This window comes from Suncus etruscus, chromosome 5 (genome assembly GCF_024139225.1).
Source record: "Suncus etruscus isolate mSunEtr1 chromosome 5, mSunEtr1.pri.cur, whole genome shotgun sequence".
In the NCBI taxonomy this organism is placed as follows: domain Eukaryota; kingdom Metazoa; phylum Chordata; class Mammalia; order Eulipotyphla; family Soricidae; genus Suncus; species Suncus etruscus.
In genome coordinates, this window is record NC_064852.1 from 101,103,405 (window position 1) to 101,117,985 (window position 14,581).

Sequence of the window (14,581 nt, forward strand, 5' to 3'; positions counted from 1 at the left end):
CTGGCTTGTGGGACCATATGGGGTGCTGAGGATCGAATCCATGTCCATCTTGGATCAACTGCATGCAAGGCAAAAGCCTTACCATTATACTACCACTCTGGCCCTATTTTATTGCTCTATTAAAAATTATTTCTTTTTTTTCCATTTTTGGGTCACACCCAGCAGCGCTCAGGGGTTACTCCTGGCTCTACGCTCAGAAATTGCTACTGGCAGGCTCGGGGGACCATATGGGATACCGGGATTCGAACTACCATCCTTCTGCATGCAAGGCAAACACCCTACCTCCATGCTATCTCTCTGGCCCCTAAAAATTATATCTTGATGTAGAAAGTACTCCAGCAAAGTGGTTCTAAATATTTTATTATTTTTAGGTGAGAGAATGTCCTTTATATCATTTGATAAAAGCTCTATCACAAAAGAAAATGGGGGAAATAGCAGAAGCACTTAAAACTCTGCACATGGCAATGAGTTTACCAGAAATGAGGAGAACTGGAGGCTCCGCAAAATTGAAATGCAAAGATACCGAGGTTGATGCAAGCCACCGTTTATCAGTCTTCCTGGAGTTGATAGAGGTTCATCGCTTAAATGGAGAACAGGTATGTCAAGTTTTTGTTCCTTTGATTAAAGAATAATTTAGAAAATTTATTTCTCATTTTTTTCATGGAAATGTGTACATTTTGGGTCTGAGGTATTCTGTGGTAGAACATGTGTTTTTCATTTTTAATTATATGTGAATAATTCCTGGCACCCAAAACACACTCTTTGTGCAATCTACTAAAGACAAACATTATACTGCGATGACTTTCCTTACTTTATAACTATAAATATACTTAATATAGGTTACCATGAAATGTAGTATAATAATACATGCATAATGCATAAAGCTCCATTATATATAATATACATGATAGATAATAAGTGATATACCATTCAATATATTGACATAAATATTATGATAATAGTTTCGGAAATGTAAGCTACCATGAAAAACAATAGCATATTAGTTATAATTCTTAAAATATTTTCATATGTATTTGAATGTACAATCACAACTTGTATAAAATTAAAGTTTGAGCCTAGACTTCTAATAGTTGAGAAAATAGAAGAACTACTTGGTAAATATAGATTTTGTTGGTTCTGAAGATAATCATAAAATCAAATATCTTAAAAAGTTATAATTTAAGGGGCCGGAGCCATAGCACAACAGTAGAGTTTGCCTTGCATGTGACTGACCCAAGACGGACCACAGTTTGATCACCCGGCATCCCTTATGGTCCCCCAGGAGAGATTTCTGAGCACACAGCCAGGAGTAAACCCTAAGCATCACTGGATGTGACCCAAAAATTCCCTCCAAATAAAGTTATAATTTAAATAGTTAGGAAGCAACTAAGCATAGAGTTTGGAGAGAAAAATTAAAACCATATAAATAATTGGAAATTTGATAGACATTTATATCTGATTTTGAAATTGCTGCGGTTTCTAATTTTATATTTTTGGAAATTAAGATATATGTATATGTCAAATCTCAAAGAATTTCTATTTTACCATTAATCTAAAATACATTTAATAAGCAGAATGAATTCAACCAGTGTTCTAATATCCACTATTTTAAATATTCAGCATTCTGAAATCAGAAAGTCTTATAATCCTCAAAGTTAAAGTAATCCTAAATAGATGGAATCTCAGATTTATTGATGTGCTAATTTGGAAAGGAGATAAAGTATATTTATTTGAGGTATAACAAATTTTGATATAGCAGAGATAATAAAGTGCCTGCTATTTATTGAGTGGGTAGTTATGGTTTGTGACTAATATCTCATCCAAATGTCAGTAATAAATATAACTAGGTAATTAGACTTTGCAGTTCAGCTGCCTGAGTTCAAATTCTGGTTTTATCATTTGTTACTAGTAACTAACTTTAGTGAAGTTTTGTGAAAATTAAATGGGTTAGTAAAATGTGAGGTGCTGCTCTGTAGACTAGAAAGAGATGCAAGTCAACCTGCAAAAATTGATGGCTACACTGGTCTCATAGCTGAAAATCTTGGGACACTCTGGAGAGGGCATGTCAGGTCCCTCTCCTGCCTAAGCTTCTGCAACTGTACCCCCAATGTCTGCCACACCAAGGGCCCAACTTCACTGCTTTAACTCTGGTCTGTACAGAAACTGTTTACCAATAAAAACTCTATATATGCTGGTTTTGTGGGTTAAAACTCTGGGGTATTAGTGGAGTTAGAACAGGCAGCCTTTCCACACCATCCATATTTTGAAGCCTTGACAGCCATACTCATATCACAGCCATCATTTTAGCTCATCATCCCAGCTCCACAGATCCTGGAACTTCTGCAGTGCTCAGCGACAGATGCAGCGACCTCCAAATTTTTTAGCAATGACAAAGTAGTAGGAATGCACCAAATTAGATGTGAAAGTTACATAGAAATTTTCTATGCTTAACAGACAAAACCAAGAACAATGAATACAGTTTAATATCTAATAAAATGCAATAAAAGAACAAATATTGTTTGAAGTTTTCTTTGATAATTCCATTACAATTTAGTTGTAACAAGCAAAATTAAGTAATTTCATGTCTGGTAAAGGGGCAGGCTTGGGGTTGGGTGGGAATCTGAGAACAATGGTAGAGGGATTGTTACACTGGTGATGGGATTGATGTTGGAATATTGAATGCCAGAAACAACTGTATGTGTGCAATTTTGTAAACCACAGGGTTTGAAAGAAGTAATATTTTTTTTAACTCAGGATGCAAAGTTAGTGATTATTATAGTAATAGTATCAGTGATTCTTGTTTAAAAACTGCTGTTTTCTCAGAAACACTTTAACAAATATCTATAACATCTTATTCTATTATATGTTTAGATTTTAAAGTTGTTGTACTTTAAAAATTTATCAGTTGGGGCCAGAGTTATATCAAAATGGTTAGGGTGTTTGCCTTGCACGCAGCTGCCCCAGGTTTGATCCTTGGCATTTCATATGGTTCCCTTAGCTTGCTGAGAGTAATTTCTGAGTAGAGAGCCAGCCCCTGAGCACCACCATGTGTGGCCCAAAAACAAAAGCAATAAAATTCTATCAGTATATCAGAAATATAACTGAACTAACATTCATTGTTCGTTCTGTATGGAAACATATCTAGTTTCATATACATATATATCCTACTATATAGGATATAGATATATAGGATATTTATGTCCTGGTTATATATTTTATGTCCTAGGATATATATAAAGGTTATTCTAAGAATGTTATTTTAATCTTATTTCTATAGCATGAAGCAGCAAAAGTTTTACAAGACGCTATTCATGAATTTTCTGGGACATCTGAGGAACTGCGTGTTACTATTGCTAGTGCAGACCTAGCTCTGGCCCAAGGAGATGTCGATCGGGCTTTGAGCATGCTTCGGAATGTTACAGCTGAGCAGCCTTATTTCATAGAGGCCAAAGAAAAAATGGCAACTATATATCTAAAGTACAGGAAAGAAAAAATGTTATATATCGCTTGTTACAGGTAAAGGTTTATTTTAATCCATTATATTTTGACACACTTCCTAAAATTAATCTATAAGCTTATTTTAATGTTTTGACAATAGGAATGCATTGAAGATTCAGTATAGAGCCTTTCCTTAGTTTGTTCTTGCTTTTTCTACCACCAATCCCATTCTCTTAAATTAAACTTATATACCCTCTTTAAAATGACATCATAATTCTTTCAACCTGTGGCTTTAGTTTCTCAGTTCTCTTCCCCCTCTTCAAGATGTTTCTTCTAGACTCTGAATCTTCCTATTTGGAAAGAGAAAGAGTCACCTGTATTCTTAATGTATCAGGAATGATTCTTGAGCTCAGAGTCAGGAATAACCCCTGAGCGTCACCAGGTATGACCCAAAAACAAATAGAAAAAATAAAGCAGAAAAAGAATATTAATATTAACAATTTAAGGATGGATATTATACTTAATGCTTGATGTAATATATCAAAAGAAAATGTCTTACTGTACACTGACACACTAAGGTTAAACATTCTTTATTGAAAGGGAAGGTAAATAAAAAGAAATGACATCTAAAATCAGAAGACACACTATAGAATGGGATAAAATATTCCCACATCCTATGTCTAACAAATAGCCAACATCAAGATACATAAAGAACTCACAAAGCTCAGCAACAGTAAGGAAATATGAAAAATGGGTCTAGATGGAATAGACACACTACCTCAAAGACTTATAGATGACTGAAAGTCATATGTGAAAGTGTTTGTTATTGATTATCAATACAACAGTGAGACATTGCTTCATATCACTGATTATTGTTGATACCTAATATCCCGAAATAGTCTTTGCCAACAGGGATGTTGAGGAAAAGAAATACTCCTTCATTTTTGGTGTGAACGTCATCTGGTTTAGCCTTGTTGGACAACAGTATGGAATCTTAAAAAAAATAAATATTAGATCTCCCAAGTAACCCAGCCATTCCACTTTTTAGCAACTATCCCATGAACATAAAAATATTAATTTATAAAAATATTGAATACCTAAGTTCATCATAGCACAATTTTTAATAGTCATACTGTGGTGTGTGTCTATTAATATGTATTTATATATACATATTACAACAAAATATTTCTGTTTTAAGAAAAGTTGAAGTTATGCATTTTACTGCAGTGCAAATGGAACTGGAGGTTATGTTAAGAGAAGTAAATCAAAGGATTAAAACAAGCACCAGATCATCCCACTCTCAAGTGAAAGAAATGGAGCTCGGAAATAGTCAATGGCCAATAGAAATAAATCTGGACATACTATAGACAAAATATAGACTGATAATGAGGAATAAGGAGTGTGGGGTGGCAAGAAAGACCTTGGGACAGTGATGGAGGGATATGGCACTCTAGCAATAAGTGTGATGCAGTAACATTATAATTCTAAAAATTATAAATACTGTTTTATTTTTTGGTTTTGGGGCCACACCCAGCAGCACTTAGGGGTTACTCCTGGTTTTGCACTCAGAAATCACTCATGGCAGGCTCAGGAGACCATATAGGACATCAGGATCAAACCCAGATCTGTCCTGGGCCAGTTGCTTGTAAGGCAAATGTCATACCACTGTGCTACCATTCCAGCCCCATATTATAAATACTATTTTAAACCATCAACGTCTCTGTTTTAAAAAAATTGAAAAAAAGGAGTAAGGGCTCGAAAAGTTTTATTTGACACTGATAGCTTTGAACAGGAAGGCTTAGGATATACAACACACACATTCATATAAGTTGTGTCTGCTCTTTTCATTACACAAAATGATAAGCACATAATATGCATGTGTGTGCTTGTATTTTTATATAAGCATGCAAATGCACATTTCATATAAAGTTTTTATCTTTAAAGGATAAAGAGCATTTTGAAATGTTAATGAATTGAGAAGTTGTTGTTCATTCCATATTATGTAAATATCAAAGCTCAGAACTTCTGAGTCATTCAAAACTCTTGGCAATGTCCCTCATTAGATGTGTGAATTCAAAGTTCCTATATCATGTTGCCTATGATAATTCAAAAATATTGGCACTAATTCTTTAGTGATAAGAAAATATTTTTAAATGAGGTTAATTTGTGATAGTGACTCCATAATATAGCATTAAAAGCATATATTTATGTTTTAGGTACTTCTGACATGTTAGTTGTAGACTTAGACTTAGGTATCATTAGATAATCACAGTGTCTTCCTGAGTAGTTTTTGTATCAATTAAATGAGTTTAATTAAAGATAGTATCATATAATTTAAGTTGGTATTTGGAACATTGGGAGTTTGAATTTTTCAGGTGAAAATAAGTAGCAAATATCGAAAGGATATGTGTGTGTTGGGTTTTACATGCAAAATGGGTGCTCTTCCACTCACCTGTATCCCCATTCCCTAGCTATTTTTAAAAGAGACTTATTTGAGTATTTGTATTTTGTTATAATATCTCAGGTCAAGAAGAACTTTCAGATAATCTTTTTCTCCTACTTCTCCTACTGTGTTAGCCTTGTATGTAGCTGACCCAGGATGGACTTGGTTTGATCCCCAGCATCCTATATGATCCCCCTAGCCAGGACTGATTTCTGAGCGCATAGCCAGAAGTCATTCCTGAGCGTCACTGTGTGTGGCCAAAAATACCAAAGTACTGTGAAGTACTTTTACTTCTCAGCAATCCAAATTAAAGATATCTAAATATATACTTATGAGAAATTGTTCATATATTTACTACCTATACTGTGTTCCCTGCATTTAGAAGATAGATAAATTAAATTTAAAAAATTGAACCTCACAGATAATCTGGGGATTACTATCATTTTTTAAATATTACACTGTTATGTATGTAATGGTACTCTAAAAGTTATTAACTAATCTAAATAATGAGTTTAACCCTTTATTTCTCTTCATTTTGGTTTTTACCCAGTAGTGCTCAGGGATCAATCTTGGTAGGGTTTGAGCATCATTTATTTTGCCACATATCAAACTGGTGTCGGTATGTGCAAGACAAGTGCCTTAACCTCTTACTATCTCTTAAGCCCTGAGCTTACTTTTATTTAATTACTTTAGACGAGAATATTTTTACTCAGAATACTATGTATAACTGGTCTGATTTCCAGAGAAGTAGCTGAAAAACTGCCCAGTCCTCACTCTTTCCTTCTCCTTGGTGATGCATATATGAGTATTCAAGAGGTAAGTTTTCTATTTTTTTTAATATAATTTTTATTTTAGTCATAGTGGCCTACATATCATTGACAATAATATTTTAGGTACATATTAACATAAAATCAGGGGAATTCCCATCACCTAATTGTCCTCCCTCCACTTCCATTCCCGTCCTACCTCCCATATCCTCCTCCCTCACCCCCGGGGCTTCCAGAATAAGTGGTCCCCTCTGTGCCTAGCTGACTACTTAGTGGTCCTACACCAGTTTGGTCTTGGTACCTCTCTTATTTCCTGCTCTAGTTGGGAGGCGGGACTAGAAAGTTTAAGTTATGTGGTTTTGTTTGAAGAAGAGAAAAGTGTTAAAATGGGGTAAAAATCAAATATGCCGAAAATGGGCAGAGGCCTTCTGGAAGCTCTCATCCTACTTTTGAGAGACAAAGGGGAAAAAGGAGGTGGAACACAACAGTACAAAAAGAAGTGTCAAATAAAACATGTAGTGAACACTTCAACAATAAAGATAAGCACCACATAAAGGCCATGGTCTTGAGATAAAAAACATGACAGGGCACATAAAAGGAGAAAAGAAAAGAAGAAAAAACTAAATATGAACGGAGACAACAACTGCAATAGTCACACCAAAACAAATAAATTGGCAGAAACTAGATAAAAAAGAAAATTTGTGCTTTTTGCCTTTTTTTTTTTTCTTTTTTTCTTCCCTCCTGCACAGGCACAGTAAATATTGGGGTCATTCGAAAAGTAATTCACTTGGCCTAAAAAAAACAGGGTTTCTCCACCATTGAAGTATATTGTCATGGGATTAACTATAGACTCCTTTCAGGTTCATTTACTCTCCCATTGGTGCTTTTGTGGTGAATGGAAGACTTCTGCTCCGTCCTGTGTGATAAAATCAGACCTCTGTATCTAGAGATCTTGGTATCTGCACAGGTCAGGGAGTGGAACTTATGATGAAGTCTTTCTTTGTGGTTCTAGAAGTTCTGTTCCCTCCATATCATTTTAATTCGTTTTCTATGGTTGGTGGCCTTGGTCTTTGCGCTGAACCTAGGAAGGGGCCTGGGATAGCTTCTTCCGTTATGTTTCCAGAGGTCTCCTTCCGTTGCAATAGTCTCAGACAGACCTCTGGAACTAGGAATCATAGTTGTTATGCAGGTCGTAGTTCACACCCTAGACTAGGGCTTTTTATTGGTCCCAGGATACATACAGTCTGGCCATGGTTCTGTCAGCCAGTCATCTGTAAATCGCGATCTTGGCATTTGGACAGACCGAAGGGTGACAAGTCTTCTGATTTTGTCTTATCGTTAGCTGGTGAGGTAGGATAACCTGCTCTTAGGTCAAGTTGTTTCCAGTTTCCTCATTGTCAGGATATCATATTAGAGCTGGCACTTGTTGATGTCCTGGATGGGATTTGTTTCCTGTGGCTGTTGTGAAGAGCTGTGTCATTTCTATGTCTGGGATCCAGTGTTCAAGGCTGGATGGTTGGTGTCTAATCACCTAGGGTCTAAGTTGGGTCCACGTGACATATTTTCAAGGTGGGAGATGCCCCTGTATTGTAAAGAAGTATGAGTTCTTCTAATGCCACAGATTAAGCCTTAAAAAAATTAGTAATTGGTGTAAATTTCTTAAAAATTAAAATTTACATATTTACTTAACAGCTATTTAAGATACAGTCATCATCACAGTAAAAAGGAGTTAATCATTATAATAACCTTTTTACTCAAATTGGTATTCAGTGATCCAATAATATCTTTTAAACTTGACCAGGTTATATTTTAATATTTTTCTTCCATTTTTATTGAGATTGTGATTTACATACTGGTACTGATAGTTTTAGCAGATATGAAAGTAATTAATTCAGTAGTTCAAGTATGGACAAATGGATCATGAAACACTATTATTATTATTATTATTATTATTATTATTATTATTTAAAATAGAGATAATACCAGAAACCTGTTAAGGTTTTATTTTAAAGGAAAGATGTAGAGAACCACAGGTTAATGTACTGATTTCTCCAAAGGGAAGTAACCTTAGAACTCCTGGTGTCTTATTTTTTTACAATGGCTATAGAAATGATAAATCCAGTGGCCAGAGCGACAGCACAGAGGTAGGTCGTTTGCCTGGCAGCAGCTAACCCAGGATGACCTGGTTCAATCCCCGGCATCCCATATGATCCCCCTAGTCAGGAGCGATTTCTGAGCGCATAGCCAGAAGTAATTCCTGAGCATCACTGGGTGTGGCAAAAGAAAGAAAAGAAAAATATAGAATCTGTCTTTCGTCAATGAAAATAAGGATATAACTAATGTGGGTGGATTAGTACCATAGGTACATTTCTTATCTGTCTGACTGACTGTCACTCTGATACCAAGCAATTTAGATAAATCAGATTACTTGAATAAGTTACATCTGTACATAACTAGTAACTATCACCACTGAAACTAAGCTTTCTAAACATAGTAGTTAATAAATTAAGTAAATAAATCTAGAAACTTGGATTTAATCACTTTTTAAAATATTCCAGATGAAGCACTTAATTTATAGAGGTGTTGCCATTTAGTGGACTCCAGCTAAATTGTCTTTTTATTGCTTTTATTTTTTATCTGCCATATTAGCCTGAAGAAGCAATAGTAGCATATGAACAAGCTTTAAATCAGAACCCAAAAGATGAAACATTGGCAAGCAAAATTGGGAAAGCACTGGTCAAAACTCACAACTATTCAAAGGTGAGTACTTTATGGTTTAAAGTATTTCTGTAGGATTAGTTTTTCAAAGCTTGCCTTTTATTTAAAGCTTGAAGTATTTCTGTTGGATTATCTTTTCAAACCCTTTGAGAGTTCTTCAGCAAGCAGCATTCATATCATGATGCTTATAAATTCCAAGTTTGTAATCAAAGACTAGTATTAGTATTGGAAACTTCCCCATTGTCTCAGATTCTTTTTAACTGTATTTTATAAGCATGAATTATATGTGAAGTATACCCCGAGCTCCATCTGTACCTGAATCTGCAAATCTCAAGATCAACTTGTGTAATCTCTTTTATTAGGGTACATTCAAATGAAACAGCATTCCCTTTTTTATTTAATAAATTTAGGTAAACAATATGTGACTTTATTTTTGTTCAGTAGGTATAATGGATTTTCCTGTATATTTGCAATTTTACTTATTCCTATTGAGGTAACCAGCCCTGTTCTTGGTTACTATTAATCTTTTATATAACATCTTGTGAAGTATTTGCTTACTCTAGACCAAAACTGTTTTTTTTTTTAAAAAATTGACCTAGCACTTTTCTTTAATTATATGAACTGCTAGTTTGTGTTCAGACTGCTTTTTAAAGAAAAATGGCATAATATAGTGATGGCTCAAGCAGCTGCATAACTTCTGGTCATCTCCAAGGATGTATATGCTTTTAGTCCGTAACATGTAAAGTGTTTATGCTTGAATACCATCCTCATTGCCTTTATTTTTCTAACAGAAATGGGTTTTATTTAGGCAATCACTTATTATGAAGCTGCTTTGAAAAGTGGACAACAAAATTATCTTAGCTATGACCTGGCTGAGCTTCTGTTAAAATTGAAATGGTATGACAAGGCTGAAAAAGTTCTTCAACATGCTCTAGCTCATGATCCTGGTATGAAAGTCTTTTTGATTTATGAAAAAAATATTATTGCTATACCTATTGTATTTAAATTTATATTATCCGTGTATATATTTGTATTCTGAGTATTTTATATGTGAGAAATTGTGTTCTGATTATCAGAATGCCATGACTAGCTATTTTTTAATCTAAAAAGATTTATTTGTATTATTGAAAGTTACTCATTATTCACAGTGACAGGAAGGAACTTTCCTTTAAATTACAATTTATCTATTTACAATATTTACTCTTTTCTAAGTTATTTAAAAACATTTACTGAAAGGCCTAAGAGATCTCTCAAACAAACAGGGATATATGCTTAATATGTGCAATGTTATCCGTTGATCTCTAGTGCAATCTGGCACCCCAGGTACCAGTAGGTACTGCTGTGGGTAGCACCTCAAGCCAGAACAGTACCAGATCACCAAGCTAGAACCCTGAGTTCCAGGCCATATAGCTTAGTATCACTAGGTGTTGCTCGCAAGCATTGAAGGAGAGCTACCTAAATTTACAGTACTATTTGTTACTCTCCAGTTTCTCCTGTGAATTCTGTTTACTCTATTTTCACTTACATCCCTGGAAATAATTGCATACATGAATATATAATTTTCATTTTCAAAGTTGTTTTTCTGTTTTTCCTTTTTTTACTTTACTCAGTCCCAAATATAGCAATATCAATACATATACTGAAAACATTCATATTAATTTGTCTTCTTATACCATAATATTACATAACTGTAAGTTTTTTAAACTTATCCCCTATGTTGCTTTCTACTTGTTTTAATTTATAAACCTTGTTAAAGTGAATCTTGTTTCTCATTTATTGATGTATACTTTAAAAAAGTTGATAAAACTTTTAAATGTGGGTACATTTAAAATTAAATGGATGTTATCAAGTTGCCTTAGTTTATACAGATTAAATCATAATAACCCTATCTCTTAAGTAAAATCTAGTGGTCATTTGACAAAATTGTAAATTACATAGATGAATAAAAGTTATATCCTCTCCCACTCTGCAAGACTTTACATTTAACAAATTGTATATTACCCTAATCTGTCTCTCTGCCTTATGTCTTTGTCTCTCACAGCTGTAAACTATTTTTCTATATAAAAATGGGAGTATCTTATGCCTATAGATCTGCAGGGTTTATTTTTCACTCAACAGTTTCTCTTAATTTAGTAAATACAACTTTATTATTTTGTTGGCATATGTATTCTAATGTATGTTGGTATAATTTATTTGATAATTCATCTAATTGATAGCTATTTAGACCGAAGAAAAGTTGAAAACAATGAGACAGAGTAATTAATATATATTTTGTGCTTTCTTAAAACAGAATTGTATGCCTATTATATATAATATTATAGAACAAAACCCTTTATTTTATTTATTTATTTTGTTTTTGTACCACAGCTAGCAATGCTTAGGGATTAATTCTGGTTCAGTACTCAGGGATCATTTCTGGCAGGCTCAGGGGACAATATAAGGTGCTGAGGCTCAAATCCAGGTCACCTCATGCAAGACAAGCACCCTACCCTACCACTGTATTATCATCCAGCCCCTGGGTATCATATTTTATTTCTTTTTTTTTTTTTTTTTTTTTTTGGTTTTGGGGCCACACCCAGTGGTGCTCAGGGGTTACTCCTGGCTATCTGCAGGCACGAGGGACCATATGGGATGCCGGGATTCAAAATAACCACCTTAGGTCCTGGGTTGGCTGCTTGCAAGGCAAACAACTGCTGTGCTATCTCTCTGGTCCCCGTATTTTATTTCTTATCTTTTGATCAGTGCTTGTTGCCTCAGTCCACAGAAATTTCTTCATGAAAAAGTATTGCTACTTACATAGTGTTCCTAAATCATGTAATAGCTACAATAACTTCTTTGAGTACTAAAAGGAAATTTCTGTAGATTATATCAGTTTGTGAACTAGTAGTTGAAAGCATTGCTACATTTTCTTCTAAGAACTGAGTATATATTTTTTGTATAGGAAATTTTTATTCATATTGTTTTATCATTAGACATTTATTGATTGTTCAGTAATCAGTAAAACAAAAATTTACTTTCATACTGGCTCTCCTTTTTGTAAAAAATTTAGTCACTTCATTAATAAAACACTTATATATTCTATTCACATGTCATTTTTTGGCTACTGAATTTTTTGTCAAGTTCAAAAGGAAAATATTTTTAATCTTAAACCATTAGAAATGTTTGATTTTTAAGTACTAATTTTTTATGTAATGAAAGATTTTAATCCATGTACTTTTGTGTATAATTTTCTCAATCTTATTTTATTGATATTTATTAACAAGCTATCTTTACAATAAGTATCATCTAGGTTTTTAAGCATATTGATATTGTGATACTGTTAGATTTTACAATATCATTTTTCAGTATTAGATTTAAATAGATTTGGACACATAAAAAGACAGGCCCATTCTAAGTTTTCTGATAGTTATTAATTATTTGTTACCCTAAAAATAAGATTTTAAAGCTTATAGAAAAAATGTGAACATTTGCTTTAAATGTTACTTTCAATGTGTTCTTTTTGTTCTTTTATAGTAAATGAACTGTCAGCTCTTGTGGCGAATGCACGTTCTCAAGTTCTTCTAGCAAAAATTTATAGTAAAATGGAAAGACTTCATGATGCAATCACTTCATTACAACAGGTAATACTTTTTGACTGTGTTTGTGTGGTAGTAGTTGCACTGAAGAGAATATGCCCTATGGAAGAGGACCATGATCTTTTGTTCCAGAAAATGTGTAGTGATGACTGAATACAAATCAGTTATACCATTTAAGTATAACATTGCAAATTAATATATAAACTAAGTGGAGGATAGTATTTTATATTTTTATGTTGTTTTGGGAAACCTCCAGAAGGTATTTTTGGACAGTTCAACACTAGGGTTCAAGAATGTGGTACTGCTTGGCCCAAGATTCCAGTGACCACTAGTGTCACCCTGGCAAGTACTCAGGCCCTCTAGGATCACACCTGCTATGCCTGAGAAGCTTTTTGGTTTTGGAGAGCACACCAAGCTCTGGCACATGTCTTGTTTCTACACACTGAGTTACAGAATATCTTAAAACTTATATATTACAGTACAGGATATATTTTTTGTATATATTAACGTATTAGTATTTAGGGCAGTATTTCAGTTTACTTGCTACTTTGGTTCATATCTTTAATATCTTGTTTTCAATGTACAGCTTTTATATACATTTTGTTAAATCTAATAGATTTTTTGATGATTTCGCAGCTTCTAGTTTGCCTAACAATTTCTTCGTAAATAAATAGCTCTAGGGGCCAGAGCGATAGCACAGCGAAGGCAAATGCCAGATGAACCCTGTTTTGATTCCTGGCATTCCATAAGATCCCCCTAGCCTGCAAGGAGTAACCAAACCTGATTACCACCATGTGTGACCCAAACCCCATCCCCCCAAATAAATAGCTATGAAAAGTGTGCTCTATTTCTAACAAGAAAAGTTATGATCCTTCTGTATATTTTTCTCTTAATTTATTACATTAAATTGATTTTCAGATGTTATATCAATTTATGTAGACTACCCTGAAATAAATATTAAATATCATTGGTTTGCGATTTTTTTAAAAGATAACACTAATGCTTTGTTCAAGATTTGTCCATCTATGTTTATATGGGAGATTTTGTATGTCCTACACTGTACCTTTTATATATGGAGCATCTCATGCATTAAAAAATTTGGGGACTCACTTGGATAAAAGCATTGCCTACTGATAATTTTAAAGTATTTTTCTTATATTGATTAGAATGGCTATTTCTTAAAGCAGTTCATTCATTTTATAAATGTCAAGTATAAAGGAGCTGAGAATATATCCCAGTGGGAGAGCACTTCCCCTGCATGTATGAGGTCTTGGGTTTTATCCCAGTACTACAAAACAAGCAAAAACAAGTAGATTGTCAAATTTGTTGACATTATATTTTATTATTTCTTATCACCTGGTTGCACAAGCTATAAAATGCCTATTTTAGTGCTCAGATAAAAGTAGCTTTGTTTTTCTTCCATGATTAATCATCAGTAATGCCTGGGACTCATTTATTTTTTAATATTTTTAAAAATTCAGTGTCACATTTTTATCTGCATTGGGTATTTATTTCTTCCCTCATGATTTATTATTTTTTTTTAATTTATTTTAGAATTGGTTTGCTAAATTTTTATTAGCTTATTGAATGGTATTTTAGTTGATAGATTTTCATTCTTCGTTCTTACTATAATTAAGGTG

The 14,581-nt window shown here is 33.7% G+C and overlaps 1 protein-coding gene across 1 annotated transcript in view; it reads left to right on the forward strand.

Moving 5' to 3' along the window:
* The window catches only part of TTC21B (tetratricopeptide repeat domain 21B), a 79,990-nt gene that overhangs the window by 32,764 nt on the left and 32,645 nt on the right, over positions 1-14,581 (forward strand). Inside the window, exons 14-19 of the mRNA XM_049773379.1 lie at positions 372-596; positions 3,278-3,516; positions 6,625-6,697; positions 9,298-9,408; positions 10,175-10,313; positions 12,880-12,986. Coding sequence (XP_049629336.1) covers positions 372-596; positions 3,278-3,516; positions 6,625-6,697; positions 9,298-9,408; positions 10,175-10,313; positions 12,880-12,986 — 894 coding nt within the window. The remainder of the gene's footprint in view (positions 1-371; positions 597-3,277; positions 3,517-6,624; positions 6,698-9,297; positions 9,409-10,174; positions 10,314-12,879; positions 12,987-14,581) is intronic.